The following is a 17,280-nucleotide window of genomic DNA, read 5'->3' as shown; positions in this document are numbered from 1 at the left end:
GCCAGGCTGGGTGTGCTGGCTCACGCCTGTAATCTTAGCACTTTGGGAAGACAAGGCAGGAGGATCACTTGAGGCCAGGGGTTCGAGAACAAACTGGGCAACACAACCAGACTTTATCTCTATTCAAAGTAAATTAAAAAAAAAAAAAAATTTAGGGGCCAGGCGCAGTGTCTCATGCCTGTAATCCCAGCACTTTGGGACGCCGAGGCAGGAGGATCACCTCAGGTCAGGCGTTCAAGACTAGCCTGACCAACATGGAGAAACCCCATCTCTACTAAAAATACAAAATTAGCCAGGCGTGGTGGTGCATGCCTGTAAACCCCGCTACTTGGGAGGCTGAAGGAGAATCACTTGAACTCGGGAGGCGGAGGTTGCGCTGAACCAGGATCATGCCATTGCACTCCAGCTTGGGCAACAGGAGCAAAACTCTGTCTTCAAATAAATAAATAAATAAATTAGCTGGGTATGGTGACACACACCTGTAGTCATATCTTCTCAGGAGGCTCAGGAGAGAGCACTGCTTGAGCCCAACAGTTTGAGGGTGCAGTGAGCTATGATTGCACCACTATACTCCAGCCTGGGTGACAGAGCAAGACCCTGTCTCAAAACAAAACACAACAAAACAAAACAAACAAAACAAAACAAACGAGCTAAATGGTGATTGAATTATTTAAAATTAAATTGATGAAATCATTTAAGACTACGTGGAAAGAAATAAATTTAGTCATTCCCCAGGTATAAATTTTTTCCACCTCAAAATCCAATGACATGAGATATAAATGTATAGTTCACATATGTAACACATTTCTCACATGGTTACAGGACCTTTCTGATGTGGCTCTGGTTGACTTTTCCAGCCTTATCTCATTTCTCCTCCCTCCTTCCAACCCTGTTTTTTCCTCCTCCTCTCCTTAGCTACAGCTTTACTAGTCTTCCTACTGCCAGCCTCAAACCCATGCTGCTCTCAGGTCTCAGGGCCTATGTACAAGTAATTCCCACTGCCTGGAATCCCTTGCCCTCATTCTTTGCTGGGTCATTCTGCAGATCCAGTACTGCTTCCTCTTGGGAGTCTTCTGTCCATCTCCTCTTCCCCCAATCTCTGAACCCCACCAAGACCTCAGTAGTTCTTGAGCAAAAGCCTCTGCTTAGTTTTCCTGGGATGACCAAAACGAACACCGTCCTATCCATTGTTCAATCCCCAATCCCTAGACCAGAGCTGCAACATAATAGGTACTATAAATGAATGAATGGATAAAGACAGCGACCACTGAAGAACTTGAAATTATAGTTTACACATGTAAACAATAACATAAATCTGAAGAAATAAAGTTTTTTGTTTTTTTTTTTTTTTTTTTTTTTTTGAGATGGAGTCTCGCTCTGTCGCCAGGCTGGAGTGCAGTGGTGTGATCTGGCCTCACTGCAACCTCCGCCTCCCGGGTTCAAGTGAGTCCCCTACCCCAAGTAGCTGGAACTACAGGCGCGCGCCACCGTGCCTGACTCGCTTTTTTTTTTTCTATTTTAGTAGCGATGGGGTTTCACCACGTTGGCCAAGATGGTCTCGATCTCCTGACCTCATGATCCGCCCGCCTCAGCCTCCCAAAGTGCTGGGGTTACAGGCGTGAGCCACTGGGCCTGGCCAACTTGTTTTTTTTTTAAAGTTAATATACTCACTTCTTCTCTAAGGCGGGAATATACACAGCCTGGCATCAGTTTGACATAAAACAAAAATTTTAGCATTGTTGTATGCTAAATTTCTTTCACTAGGTTAAAAAAATGTAGAATCCAAAGAGCTGTAAATGCAAACGACAAATACTGTACAAAAATCTATGAAGCATATATAAGTCACAACTTGGAAGCTTTCTCCTCAGCAAATGAGTTAAAAGAAAAGTATTTGAAACCTTCTTGGTGGAAAACGAATGACCTTTAAAAATGCCAACATTTTCTCCAGAGAATAGATTTGGTCTGAGTTCTTCATTTCTGAAATTGTACAAGATAAGACGACTTGGTTTTGGGAGTCAAACTGCATCCTTCTATAAAGATTTCAGATCTTTTAAGTCTCCATACAAAACACTGCCCTTATTTTGAGAACAAAAGGAACAATAAGACAACTTAGGCGGGGCACAGCAAGAAGGGCCTTGAAACAAAGTCCCTACTTAGGCGGGGCAGAGCAAGAAGGGCCTTGAAACAAAGTCCCTGGAAAGGTAAAAAGAACAACAAAAATAGTAAGTTTAGAGCTCGTGTTAGATCTGATAACTCAAAACTGCACAACTTTTGCCATACATCGAAAGGAACATGGGAAAACAGAAAAAGAAATCATAAACATTTTTTGAGTGTCCTAACTTGTAGAACCCCTAATAATGAATCCAATACACTTGGACAAAGCTCTCTTTTTTTCCTCTCTCTCCTTCAAATCGCAGACTGGGGTGTGGGGTGGGGGGCGGGGAGCAAGACGCGGTCTCTAATAAATACAAGACCCAGCCTCGTGGCGTGTTTAATTGCTGCCATTTTAGAAGAAAAAAGGGGTATTTACAATTAATGAACCAAACTACCAAACTAAAATCATGACAGTAGGAGGAGTAAATGGAACTGTCTGGGCCAAGTTTCAGGGAGGCCCATGCTGGGGGCGCTACGCCCTCCCCCCACCCATACCTCGGGGCTCTCCCGTCGCTCCCAGCCCCCAGCGCGGACCCTCAGGCGCCGGTGGCCTAACCTTACAGACTTGGCAGGATGTAGCCCCCTTCTCCCTTCTCAAAGAGAGAAAAGCGCGAGGAAGAGACGCAAACCGTATTTCCGTGTCCAAGCGTTGACACCTGCGGAGCCGCGCGCGGGGCGCCCACACTCGTTCCCGGGAAGCCCCAGCCCGGCCGCCCGCCCCGGCCCCCGCTCCAACCCGGGCCTCCCTTACTCTGGGGCTCCATGGTCGGCTGCTCCCCGGCCTCCGCCGGCGAGCCCCCAAGCTCCTAACGCCTCTCAGCCAGGGCAGGCGTCGCTACGGTTACCCTGACAACCCGGAGGCGGAGTGGGCGGAACCAGTGGGACGGCGAGCGGGAGGGACCAAAAGCCGCAGGAAGTGAGGGCGCGCGTTAGGACCCGCGCGTCGCCTGGGGCACTCAGCGAGGGTAGCGGCCAGGTCACCGGCTGAGGACACTGCCCCTGAGGCCCGGCCAGGCGGTCGCGCCCTCCCTGGCGGGCCCCACAGGACCTGTGCCCCGACGTCTGGGGTAGCGGCCTGCGGCCCCTGCCGTCGCCGACCCGCGGCGTCCGTCGGGTGAGTGGGCCTGCCCACGGGGAAGGCGCCCGCCCTGGGCCTCCCTCTCCGGACTCGGGAGCCGCCGCTGCAGGTAACAGCGGGGCCCCGGCGGCGGAAGGGGTCGGGGGTCGGCGCAGGAGCAGGGGCGCCTGGAGCCGAGTGGGCGGCCCCGACGCACCTGTTGCGGCCGCCTGGGGGCCCCCTGCCCGCCGTTGGCCATGGATGTTCCCCGCCCCAACCCCGAAACGCCGAGGGCGACCTCCGCGCCTGCTGTTCCGGGAGCCGCGCCTCAGCGGGAGGGTCCTCGCACCAGGGGGTCCCTCCGAGCCCGGGCAAAGGCAGGGCCTGGGGCGGTCCCTCGAGCCCCCCTGACGGGAAGCGTGGAGCAGTGGAAGCCGCCGCCGTCGTCGCTGTCGCCCCCAGTGAGCCGGGCGCGTCTCCTGAATCGCGAGAGCCAGGAGCACGGCTTTGCCCGGCTTTGCCCCGTCATCCCCGTGTCCCATTTCAGGCAGGGGGCCCGGGTTGGATCTTTCCCGCTGGCTTCGTTTTTTGTGTGTGGATTTGTTTCAGTCCTTCGCGTTTCCGGTTGAGTTACGGAATCAGCCCACACGTTTTGTAGCCAAACTTTGTAGGACTGTGAAACAATGTAACATTATCCTACAGAATAGCCTTTCACCCTGGTTTTAAAACACAGTGATTCAGGGTTTGCTTTAAGAAAACTTTGAGGATCACAAGGGATTGTTATCTGGTAGGTTGTAAAAATTCAAACAACCGGGAGAGTATCATAGGTTCCGGAACGCTGGAAGGAGGAAAGAAAAATGGAGAGGAGAGAAAAAGGATAAGCAAGAAAGTGCAGGGGGCTTAAGGGTGTGGGGGGCTGCAGGATTGATTTAGTACTCAGGTCTGGAGATTGTGGCCCCTCTATTAATTCCAACCGCTGCTCCAGACGGTACTTGAGGGAAATGGAAGGAAGAGCCGTTTTGGGGGGTTATGCAAGTGATTACTAATCTTGCCACTAGAAAGATTTCCACTCCATGGATGACAAGGACACTAAGGAGAATTACTTTCCTCTTAGAAAGGGAATCGTTCAGAGGTTAATTGAACTTGAGAAGCATATATTCTGTGATGGAAGCGACATTTACTATATTCTGCCAAGTTAGGCTTTCCCCCTCTCAGACTATATGGGGACTTTTTCAGATTAATTGTCAAAACAAGAAGTTTTATGTGTGGATATTGACAAGCAGCGTGAGATATACAGAACACATAATTCTTAAGCTAAAGTATTAAGGTAATAAATTAAGGGTGGAAAGTAAACGCTTCATGGAACCTTAACTCCCTGTTCCTGAAATTTAGAAACAGGGGCCTCATTTCTAGACAGAAAGTATCTAAAGATCAGCAGTACTTCTGTATCCAGTTGTTCTCAAGTTCTAGTTTACATATCATTAGCAAAATCACAAAGTGGTCTTTTCATTCAAGATACAAAATAGAGTGATCAGTGTATCATAATCAAAAGTGACAAGATAGTGATTTTAAAAACACCTGGGTTTTATTGACAAAAGAAAAGGATTAAGTCTGCTCAAACAGTAAAGGATTAGCCTTAGTATTTTTTTAAAAAGAAGAAACAACACTGCAGGTCTCTATGCTAAAGTGATAAGGCCTGAGGAAGTTTTAAGGTTGGAAAAAATGGGGATATGTATTGGTGAAATACTTTGCAATCGTATAGAGTGATTATTTTATCAGCAGCTGTGAAGTTGACTTTGAGGAAATTTAGAATTGAAATACTTTAGGTGACAGGTAAAGGCAACTGTGAAAAGCAACATCTGATTGTAGGGGACAGGGTACCTATGGAAGAAGACTGGTTAGGGGTGGAAGTGAGGCAGGAACAATACTCAGTTTCTATTCCTCTAGCACCTAGTGCCATGTACTTGTTAAATGTTTGTTGAATGAGTGAGAAGGGCTTTAGAGAAATTGCTTTGGATGTAGGGATACACTTGACTCTTGGAGAAAATACCCGCGATCATAAAGTTGCTAATGAGATAGGTGTGGGAGATGAATGGTAAGGACATTGATTGTAACTTTTTGGAGTTTTCTACCATTGTGTTTTATTTCTTTTCACTGGCATGTTCAGTGTGTTATTAGTGGTCAAATGAAAAGGAATAAAGTTCTAGATACACATTTTTTTTAAGTTTCCAAGCTCATTCCTACACAGAACAGTTACATTATTGTTTACTTTGCTGATGTTTAACTAAATGTAGCAAACTGAAGCATTATGGATAGAGAATAACAAAGTAACAATGAAGAGACAGATGTAGCCTTTTTCTTATTTAAATCTCTTGACTACCTCAGAATTCAAAGTAAAAACAACTTAAGTGGGAGGTTAACATTATTTAATGCAAATAGGTTGATAAAAAATGTAGCAGATGACCTTGTTAATAATAGTTCTGTCTCCTAGCCTCACTGTGGTAAGTTGAAGAAAGTTTCCATTTTTGTTTTTGTTGGTTTTAGGGTTTTTGTTGGTTTTTGTTTTCTTTACCAGAGTGAGGGTACTTTTTTCTCTGATACTTTCTGAAACTCTTAAGGAGTTCGGTCGAAGGTGGAAATCAATCAAATTTCAATTTTTGGTGTTTTACCTTTTTGTTCTCCAAACTTGTTATGGTCTATGTTCAGTTTGTTGCACTCACGTGGAACGTCTCTCAGCCCTTTCCTTGTCTATGGTATAAAGGAGACTGCAGGACCATGCTGCCCCGGTTTCTGGAAAGTCTTTCCGGATGAGGCTAATGCCTACTCAATGCACTTCTCTCTCCTACTGGCGGTGCTACACGGTTTAGCATTTAGCCCTATAGTATGCTTTCTTACAGAATTTTATCTCATGTGTATGGATCTTGTACCTCTGACTAGATTAAATATTTTTGGAGCTAAGTGCATGACTTACGCTTCTTCTGTGATGTTTTTAGCACACAGTGGGCTTCATTGTGTACCTGATAATTTAAGTAGGATAATAATAGGTCAAATCTTTAGTTAGGGGTCATTGCATTAATTTCTAGCGTTGCCCCTTTGGGAAAACCAAAAGCTATTACTTTGATAGCATTGATAACTTGGGATAATAAAACCTGCAATGGTTATCTGATAGTCTGGTTGTGAGAATCAAGATAAATGTGATTATAGATATCTTGCATATCGTAATGAACTTTTTAAATGTAAAGGACTGTTAATCTTGTATATCGTAATGAACTTTTTTAATGTAAAGGGCTGTTATTGACTTAGGCATAGAGCAGACATTGATTCCGCATTCACAATGTGTTAGGTACTTCCTGGGCTCTGGAATTGCATGTCATAAAGGGTGAACAGGAAATGACCAGGTGCTTCCAAAGCAGAAGAACAGCCTGGGCTGAGGCGAACAACTAAATCGTGGTTTGTTGTGGCTGAACCAGAGAATACTTTATGTGTATTAGAAGAAAATGGGAGGAAGTAAGGCCAGAAAGGCAAATGTGGGCTAAATCAGAAGGAACCTAAGGACTGTGGGTTTATTTTCCTTAAAGGTAATAAGGAGGATTTGGGTCAGTGACTGGATCAGTTTTGCATTTGAAAAGGATCACTGGCAACACTCACATGACAGATTGGTAGAGAGCCTAAATGAGAGACAAAAAAATTGGAGATGTCGCTGAAGCTCAGTGAAGAAATGAAGAGGTAACTAGGAGAGCGATGGTGGGAATAAGAAGGAGGGGGCCACTAAAAGAGGTAGAATTGGCAGATCTTGGTGGTACAGGAGATGAAGAAAGAGAAGCCAGGGATGACAGTGGGGTGATAGAGTGGATTGTTCTGCTATTCATTGAACTCTAAAGAAGAAAAAAGTTTTTGTTGAGGAGTTAAAGAAGTGGGGTAGATGATGCGTCCAGTTTGAGATGCCTGTCATATGCATTGAAAGATCCCGTGAGTAGTAGTAGTTGGACATGTGGGTCTGGAACTAAAGGAAAAAGTCTGAGATGAAGATAGAAATTTGGATTAAGCATTTAATAATTGAAGTTAAAATGTGATTATTTTCTCCAGGGATATTATGTGGAATAAGAGGGTAAAGGAGGATGCACATTTTACGTTGTGGGGAGGGGCTGATAGTGGAAGAACCCGAGGAGGCTAAAGACCAGTGCTCAGAAAAGGGAGCTGAAAATCTGGGAGGATTAATGGAAGAGTTCTTACTCCTGAGGAGTTCATGCATTGATTGACTGAAATGATTATATTTTCCTCTATCTACGATACAACGCACAACACAGTTCATCTATTATTGTTTTATTAAAGTTAATGTGAAATAACTACCCATTACTTTGTTAACTACAGCAGAAATCTTGATATTTATGTTTAAAAATGTTTTTAAAACATTTTTTAGATACAGAGTGTTACTATGTTGCCTAAGCTAGTCTGGAACTCCTGGGCTCCTCCCACCTCAGCCTTCCAAAGTGCTGGGATTACAGGCATGAGCCACCATGCCTGTGGCTATTTATGGGTTTTCTGTCTCCATTTGGGACAACAAATCAAGTAAAATGTAACTTTAGAAGTTGATTATGATTATGGCTCAAGCAAATACTTTTTAAAAAAGAGACAGATGGATAAAAAGTTCATTTCATGTGTGTCTCAGGTAAAATATGTTAACTTGGGGAGACCAGCAGTAGCCTGTTCTTTAAATCTCAGCTTTTTGAATCTCACACAAAATTTTTCTCAGATATCTAACTAGACTACTTAAATAAGCCAGATTAGTATTTTAGCATACTTTATTAACTCTGCTACTACTCAGAGTAAATTACTTTTTGGAATGTAATGCAGTCAAAAAACCATCAAAATAATATCACGAAGCACTGAGTGGTCCAGTCATTTGAACTTCTGACAATACCTTTGACTTACAAACTTATTTGTGGGGAGTGGTATGTTAGTACTATACATAAACATTGATTGAGTTCGGGGGAACTTTCTGTATATACATTTAAAAATATATTTTTTTAATAGAGACAGGGTCTCACTGTGTTGCCCAGGCTAGTCTCAAACTCTTGGGCTCAAATTAACCTCCCCACTTGGCCTCCCAAAAGGATGGGATTACAGGCATGAGCCACTTCCCCAAGCCTAAAATTTTTGTAAGTACCATTAGAATGTAAGAATTCTTTTTAAAAAATTTGATAGTGCAGGGTTGGTTATTCAACCAATATGCACTACAATATTCAATACTGTATATTCATCACTTCTCGGCCTTTTGGCGAAGATCAAGTGTAGTATCTGTTGTTATTAGCATAATATTGTATATGCAACCAATAGTCAATACAAGGTTGGTTGTATCTGATATGAACCAACATTGAGTTAAAAATGGACTTTGAGTATTTTTAAAAAGCTAATTAACTAGATTTGCTTACTTAACATCAAAGAAATTAACACATTACAAGTCTAGAAATAAAGATTTTAAAATAAATTTTGAATTTTGACCTTATCTTTTCTGAGAAAGCCTTTAAATTGATACTGGAAACCAAATAGGATATATTTTTGGGAGATTTGAGCCTATTGAAACAAAGACAAACAAAGAAGTAACCATCTAAAAGTCCCAGTAATGATTAGGTCCATTGTTTCAATTAAAGCATACCATGCTTGAGAGATAAAGTGTATTAAATATTTGACTGTAACTTTGTGTTAGAAATATGTTTTTCAAATCTATAAAAAAGATTTACAAATCTGTCTATACCATGTTTTTCAGTTTTATGGTACTTCTTCCAGACCTTTCTTCCTGACATCTCCATTAGTGTCAAGTATTTCTTCAACCCCCAGTGGTGCAACGTGAGCCTATTTTTAAAAATGTAATCTGGAAGCAATATGTAACATAGTCAGGAAGCAGTATGGATATATGGTTAAGCATATACACTATACATTTAACTGGGGTTAAGCAGAGATCCGACTGCGTGACTTTAAGCACCTGCTCTACCACAGATGATCTTCTAGAAGCTGTATAAATTAAACCTCTGAAAGTTTACGTTTCCTCATTTGAAAAATGGAAATAATAAAGTAAACCCTCGTGGGGTCCTTAAGAGTTTAAATGAAATAATCCATATAAAGTGCTTAAGTGCCGAACATAGCATCTGGTGTGCAATAATCATTCTATAAATGCTAATTGGTAAAATTATCATCATTGTTATTATTAGTCCAATGGTGGTAGTAGCATGGAACCAGGCCTCTCAAAGTATGGCCTGCAGATCAGGGCCAGTGCAGACTTCCTGGTTTGCAATGAGATCCGGAGCTTGTGCCAGAATGTAAATAGGCGATGTCACTAAACATACTGATTAGTGTTCAGCTGACTTTTTTAAAATAGCAAGACCTCTTCAGTGTAGGAAGCAGTGAGTTGATTTGCATTCTGGTGCAAGCTCTTCACCTTGCCACAAACCAGCACCAGAGTTGATGTGGAGTATTCGACCAATGATCCTGCTCTCCAAAAAATAATAGCCCTTTATTCTGAAGACATTGTTATTCACTCATAATATCTCATTAACTTTCTTTTTTCTAAATATTGTAATAATAGATTATAAGTATATTGTTTATGAGTTCAGCAGTTATTTATTGATCACATAGTTTGTGCACAGCCCTATACCTTATTTTGCAGGAGTTGCAAAGATGGCGCAGAAATTAATCTTGCCTTTAGGAAGTCTGGCATAAACCCGCAAGAGGAAATAAGTGGAATTCTAAATAAATGCATTGAATATATGCAATGAGCGTTTGCAATGTCGTTATAGCTTGGTTCCAAAGATTTCAGTACAGACAGATGTTTCCTTTTGCTGAGCCGCTACCACAAGAGGACAGAATTAATTAATTAATTAATTATTTTTCTGGAAAGGGAGTCTTACTCTGATGCCCAGGTTGGAGTGCAGTGGCACACTTCAGCTAACTGCAACCTCCGCCTCCCAGATTCAAGCAATTCTCCCACCTCAACCTCCTGAGTAGATGAGATTACAGGCACCCGCCACCACACCCAGCTAATTTTTGTATTTTTTGTAGAGACGGGGTTTCACTATGTTGGCCAGGGAGATCTCAAACTCCTGACCTCGAGTGATCCATCCGCCTTGGCCTCCCAAAGTTCTGGGATTACAGGCGTGAGTCACCACGCCCAGCCAGGACAGAATTAATACCTTTTACTTTTTCAGCATTATGCTATCACACACAATAAAGTTCAGAGTTTGCTTTATTAAGATAGTGTTTGAATCTTGTAGGAGATTCAGAAACCTGCAGTACTAGGGAAATCTGAGTTTTAGATATAATAACTAAATTATAGCTTTTAAAGATTAGTATTGTAGAAGATTCATCCGTGTTTTTTAAATTACTAATTTTCTATTTCATCCTTCGTGCAAACATATGAATTCTAAATGATTGTTCCATAGAATATGAAGAGACATTAAATAAATATTAAAATATTTCTAAAGTTTTGATTAAAATGAGCACAAATTATTCTCAAAAAAAATTCATTGCCAGCGTGGGCAACATAGGGAGACACTGTCTCTACAAAAATAACAAAATAAAAATTAGCCAGGCATGGTGGTGTGTTCCTGTAGTCCCACTACTCGAGAGACTGAGGCAAGATGATCAATTGAGTGTGGAGGCTGCATTGAGCTATGATCGTGCCACTGTACTCCAACCTGGGCAATGGAGTAAGACCCTGTCTTTAAAAAAAAAAAAAAAAAAAAAAATGCATTGCTCAAACAGATAATGTTGAAACAAATTTTGGAGTAATAGAAACATAATAATTTTTAAAAAACAAGGCATGTATATTTTATGTATAAATATATAGTATAGGGTTTACAAACTATGAATTAGATCACGAGACAGATTTATTTTTGCATACTAATTTACTGGTGAGTGGGCTTAGGGAAAAAAGGAAAATAATGCAAAATGTTCAAGTCATGAAATGTTATTTCATTTTTAATATTTCTTAGAATGTTTTGTATGGAAGTGGATTTATTGGTTTCTCTTATTACCATGCTTGGTGCACCTGCTCATAATCACTTTTGTTGTGCCTTTTGCCATAAACTTTTATCAGCTCTCTTAAAACCTAATCTCACTAATGACTTTAAGAAAATTGAAGGTGGGTTTTAGAAAGATTATAGGTAATATTGAAGAATATAAGGCAGGCATGGTGGTGTGTACCTGTAGTTCCAGCTACTCGGAAGGCTGAGGCAGGAGGATCACTTGAGCCTAGGAGTTGAATACAGCCTGGGCAACATAGACTCTGTCCCTATTTCTAAAATTAAAAAAAAATACACACACAAACACATATAATGTAAAATAAAGAGAGTAACCTGAAATTTAAGAGGAGAATTGTAAGGAAAAACAAAGAGTAAAAAATGAAATTTGGATCAAGAAATGACTAGGTAAGTTAGACCCATGGCGTTTGAATCACAACCTTTTTACCATAGCAGATCAGGTATTTTGCGATCTGGTCCCATCTCATCTTTGAACTCATCTTGTACCAGAGTCTGTCTTTCTCTCCAGTTAGGTACCAGCCATACTTGTCTTCTTTTAGGTAATTGTCTGTAAGGTTGAGTCTACATACCATAGACAAAGAATTTCTATTTCCACACCCCACCCTCAGCCCCACCTAACCAGACCTGCCTGTTCAAACTGTGTCCCTACCGTGTTCACATTGCAGACACATGGTAGGCACTCAAGTATTAGTTGAATGGGTAAATGGAAAACCCAAAAATGGAGGCATTGAGGATGAGAAAACTTGAGGACACAGAAGACCTATTAGATTATGAATGATACCGATGATAAAATACAATCAGATGTTGGTCTTAAAATCATATGCTCCCTAAAGGATAGAAAATGACTCATTCATTATTTACTCAGCTGTAATTATTAATTAGGCACCCACTATATTTGGATTTAGGAGTGGAAATTACCAGTGAAGAAGGTATAGCTCCAGTAACAGTGTAAGTAAAGAAACATAAAGACATGGGGAAAAGATAATCACTAGTACAAACGGTTCAAGAGTCCCCTCGTACTTGATGTTGCCTCCTCAGCATCTGCAGTTTACAAGCGGTCCCACAAAGATGAGTGATCTGCTAGAGCCAGCATGATACATGCCATTGTCTGAATCTCAGTGCAGCTCTGTACTTTTCAACACGGTAACTCTTCTGAACTGATCAAGAAGAAAGCAGCTTGAATAAATGTTGACAAGGAGTTAATTTGGGGTTTGGGTGTATGATTCAAGGGAAGACCAGGAGCCTCTACAAATATTCCAGTTTGTGGGTTTGTGAGTCTTAAAGAATTCTAAGAATAGCAAAAGTCTATCATATATCATAAACAGAAGGGAACAAAAAAGTCACATAAATCCAGAAACGTGGTGAATTCCTGATAGAAGTGTTTAAACTCTATGCAGCAATAGTAAGCTACCTTGAACTTAGCTAAGAGTGAAATAATGAAGGATGTAACTATGCAAGATAGACTGCAGTGGAGACACTAAGCCCCTGCTTCATGGAGCTCACATTCCAGTGGAGGGCACCAACAGAAAACAAAGAGGGAAAATATATACATTATGTTAGGTGGTGGTCTTAAGGAGAAAAAACGAAGCAGTTAAAGAGGTTAGGAAGTGGTTTTCGGGAGTGTGGGAGAGCGGTAAAAGTTTAGATAGGGTGGCCAGGGAAGCCTTTACTGAGCTGCCGTTTGGTAAAGATCTGTATGCAGTGAGGAAGCTAGCCATTTGGATATCTGAGGGAGGAACATTTCAGACATACAGAAGGGTGAGCACCAAGTCCCAGAGGCAGGCATCTGCCACGGTGTTTGAGGAATAGCAGGGCGCCGTCTGGCTGGGGAAGACTGAAGTAGGAGCTGTTGCACATGAGGGCGGAGAGGCAATGGGTCCAGGTCATACAGTGATTGTTGGTTCTCTTAAGGATTTTGGTTTTTCCCCAGAGTGAGATGAGAGGGAAAGTATTGGAGACTATTGAGCAGAGGAGACATGAGCTGGCTTTAATAGGATGACTCTGACTGCAGGCTTGAGACCTGACTGTAAGGGGCTAAGGGTAGAAGAAGGCTGATTAGGAGGCTATTGCAGTAATCCAGGTGAGAGGGGATAGTGGCTCAGACCGTGTTCACAGTAGAGGTTATGGGGCACTTGATATTTTTTGAAGGCAGAACTGACATGATTGAATATATTAGTTTTCTATTGCTCCTATAGAATTACCACAAATTGAGTGGTAATTTATTGTCTTACAGCTTCGTAGATCAGAAGTGGGTTGTCAGTCTCACTAGACTACAATCAAGGTGCCAGCAGGACTGTGTTCCTTTCTGGAAATTATAGGAGAGAATCTGTTTCCTTGCCTTTTCTAGCTCCTAGAGGTCACTCACATCATTCTTTGGCCATGGCCCCTTCCTCCACCTTCAGAGCCCACAACATTGCATCTCGCCAACCTTCTTCCATAGTCATATTTTCCTCTGGCTGTGGCTAAGAGGGTCTTCTGATCTTAAGACTCATGTAATTAGATTGGGCTCACCAGGATAGTCCAGGATAATGTTCCAATCTCAAGGTTATTAATTTAATCACATCTGCAGAGTCCCTTTTGCCATGCGAAGTACATGTTCATAGGTTCCAGGGATTCCTACATGCGCATCTTTGGAGGCCATTCTACATACTGCATCAAAGGACCAGATGTGGGATTTAAGATAGAGAAAAATCAAGGGTAACTTCAAATATTTTGATCTGAGCAGCTGGAAGGAAATAATTAACTGAGATTGGGGGGACCAGATTTGTGGCTTTGGGGTAAATGTTGGGAGCTCAGTTGCAGGCGTGTAAAGTCTGAGTTTCCTATTAAATATCCAAGTGGAAGATGATGCATAGGTAGTTGAATACATGACAATAAAGTTTAGATCAATGGATCCTAAGGACAGATAACACCCATACATCCATGTGTGGATGGCACTAAGGCCATGAGATGAGATGAGACCACTCAGGCCCTATTAAAGAGAGAAAGGGGAAGAGAGGTCCAGGTACTAAGCATTGGGAAACTTCCAGATATCTACCGAGTGCTAAAATTATTTATTTGGGAATTTGATAGGTGAAAAGCATGCAGTAATATTGGCTTGAATACAGAAAAAAAAGCACAAAAGAGGAGCACTGAATGATGAAACATAAGAAGTTACTCAGGACGAATTAATGCTTTTGCTTCACTTAATGCCTTACAAACTTTGTCTTTCCATTTCTGTGAACTGTATTTCTAGAATTACTGGACCAGAGCCAAACACATAAATGACTAAGACATAGCTTCATCTTACATCGACTTCTAATTCTACTTTGTGAAGGTTGTCTGTTAATTAGATATGTATTATTTTCATGGATGCATGTTTAAGAGCTGTAATAGATTCTTTTCAAATGGCTGTCCTTGACAAAGTATGCTGTCTACAATATACATGTATGATAGCTTTGAAAGGAGTGAACGTCAGTGTTTCAGATTTAAATTTCTTGTAGTGGAATGTAGTTTATACCGATAACAGAACAGTTATTAAACTTTATTTTGAGTGACATCTAACCTACCATATTATTTGTTTCTCTTTCTTTAGACTGGTACTGTTAAATTTGCCAATGGCCAAGACAGATCTTTTGTACATATTTAATTACCTCTCGGAAAAAATATTTACACAGCTTACACCAGTTGCAAGATGAATAAGGAGAGGTGTATGAATGTTATTGGAGTCAATGGGCCCAAAACTTAGCCTCTAGCTGGGTCTCAGCCATTCCACCCTCCAAATTTGGAATCCAAACCATAGAGCAGCAAAAAGTCCCTCTGAGTAGTCAAAATCAAAGTCTGTAAATGTCATAGCTTTGCGCCTCAGACTCATTGGATTCAATGGTAGAGTCCTTTGTGGACTCAAGCTTTAAAAATGTGTCTGTCAAACAAGCTTGTCTGGCTTCTAATGCACTGGTTAGGAGAGCAGGTTAGAAAGGCAGAGAAGAGCCTCACAAGGTAAGGGGCCACACACCACACTGCGGCATTGGTTCTGAGTCCCCAGAGAAGAGCAGGGCTCCAGGAGAGCAGTCTGGTCTTTGGCCTCTGTAGATTTCAGAGACATCTGAGGACATCATTCTGTTTTGGTAACTGATGTAATGGTGACCTTGAGTCACGAAGAAAAAGTTAAATTTTGAGTATAGTTTATATAAGAAGGCAGAAGTTTGGTTATCTGTTTCTGCAATTCAAACTACCCTGGAACGTAGTAGCTTACAAAAACAGTGACCATTTGTTATCTCATGATACTCTGGGTTGTATGGGCTACTGTGGGTGCTGCTTCTGTTCAGTTGGCTGGGGTTGCAGTCATCTGGAGGCTTGACTGGGCTGGAGCATCTTAGGCAGCTTATTCACATGGTTGGGGGTTTGTGCTGCTGTGGACTGGAAGTTCAGCTTTGGTCTCTTCCCCGTGGCTTGGGCTTGGGTACCTCACAGAATGACAGCTGGTTCCAAAGAGGAGTGTTTCAAGCATGGGAATATCTTGGAAGTGATTCAGTATCACTTACCTGCATTCTTTTGGTCATAGTGAGTCACAGGGCCAGCTCAGATTCAAGCCAAGAGGAAATAGACTGTACCTCTCCATTTGGAACAGTGGCAAATAATCTGTGGCCATCTTTAATTCCACCATAACAGAGAAGTGGTTAAGGCTAATGTGTGTGGATACGTTGCATAATGTGTGATGAAGGGGCCAGGTAAGTCTCAGGTCTTTAGAAAGAAGACTATTCAGAAAACTTGATTATTTCCTCAGGGTTCAAAGTGGTCAATGCTTTATAAGTAAGATTTTACTGTAATTATAAGATTATTACATACTTAGGGAGTATTATAAATTAAGAGAAACATTTCTATTTGGTAAAAATAATAGCTGTTCTTTTTTTTTTTTTAAGGTAAAACAGTTAAGAAATACTACCTAAGGCAATCAGTGGTTATAATATTTAATAGCAATTTAATTTACATGTAGGCTGAGAACCCTTGGAAGGGATTCTAATCAGAACAAAAGAAAAATGGAATATAAAATTAAATTTTAACTTCTCTTAAGCAGTAGAATTTTCTGATTCTTGGATACCTTCCCAGAGTTAGCTTGTGCTATGATCTCAAGCTACTGTGCTTCCTGGAGCTATTCTGTGGGTCTACTCTCACCTTATAGAGGCAGTGAAGAGTTCTGAAGTGAATCCATTTTACAACATTTCTGTTATGCCTTTGTAATTCCATTTTAATTTTCAAACACTGGCTTTCAGATGAATTTTTAAGAACTCTACTTGGGAAGAGCTGTAAAGTTCTTCTCCCCCTCTGATTATTTATCTCTAAACTAGCTTATTCGTCTGTGAGTTTTAAAACTTTCTATCCTGCTCTTGCTGCCATCTTCAAAATATCCTTTATATGTATATCTAGTGCCTAGTTTACTCATCTAATAAGCCCTTAGAAGACACTCAGCAAATGTTTTTTGAGTGACTGATTGTTGCCCAAGACTGGAGCCTGTCTTGACCAATGGAGAGAGAGCTTCTCTTACCACTTACTAATTAGGAACTAGCCATTGGGCACACTGGCTCTAACAATCTAAAGGAATAACTAAGGTAAATCAGGTGATCTGAAAAGAGCAATAACTTACAAAATATCATGAACTGTATTTTACTATTCTTTTTAACTTGAGTTTTCTTTTTCATTTGTACCTGGTTAGTATGAAAAGGGGCTTATTTCCAGCAACACTAATAGAATTTTTCTTTTTACTCACTAGTAATTGGAAGAGGAAAGACCCTTCACCTGACATGTGGAGACTAAGTTATTGCTATAAATCTTGCTCTTTCTTGGGTGATTTCTCTTCATTTAAATTAAAAGTTGTCCTTAATGGCTTCTTGGACCTGACATGTTGGGCTCAAGACCCAAGAATCTCAAGAAATATGCTAGAGATTCCTGGTTTAATTAAACAAAAGACCTTATTAATAAAAGCCAGCCAGCTGGGCACGGTGGCTCACATTTGAAATCCCAGCACTTTGGGAGACCGAGGAGGACAGATCACTT

General features: G+C 41.3%; 2 protein-coding genes and 1 pseudogene across 12 annotated transcripts in view; 2 read left to right on the top strand and 1 right to left on the bottom strand.

The window, feature by feature from the left end:
• The window catches only part of FANK1 (fibronectin type III and ankyrin repeat domains 1), a 122,041-nt gene extending 119,044 nt beyond the window's left edge, over positions 1-2,997 (bottom strand). For all 8 annotated transcript variants that reach the window (XM_045362257.3, XM_065521602.1, XM_074003062.1 and 5 more), the window contains exon 1: positions 2,906-2,997. In XM_045362257.3, coding sequence (XP_045218192.2) covers positions 2,906-2,918 — 13 coding nt within the window. In that variant the 5' untranslated portion in view covers positions 2,919-2,997. The remainder of the gene's footprint in view (positions 1-2,905) is intronic.
• DHX32 (DEAH-box helicase 32 (putative)) overlaps positions 1-17,280 on the top strand; it is a 63,745-nt gene that overhangs the window by 3,815 nt on the left and 42,650 nt on the right. For 2 of the 4 annotated variants that reach the window (XR_012418263.1, XM_015456846.3), the window contains exon 1: positions 3,066-3,341. The exons of 1 other annotated variant lie outside the window; for it this stretch is intronic. The gene's annotated coding sequence lies outside the window, so the exon portion shown is untranslated. Of the gene's footprint in view, positions 1-3,065; positions 3,342-17,280 lie in introns of those variants that run through there. One more of the 4 variants, XM_065521601.1, reaches the window with a different exon arrangement.
• On the top strand, positions 8,471-8,648 carry LOC123567036 (U2 spliceosomal RNA; annotated as a pseudogene).

Source organism: Macaca fascicularis, chromosome 9 (genome assembly GCF_037993035.2).
Source record: "Macaca fascicularis isolate 582-1 chromosome 9, T2T-MFA8v1.1".
In the NCBI taxonomy this organism is placed as follows: Eukaryota; Metazoa; Chordata; class Mammalia; order Primates; family Cercopithecidae; genus Macaca; species Macaca fascicularis.
This window is presented reverse-complemented; position numbering and strand designations above follow the sequence as displayed.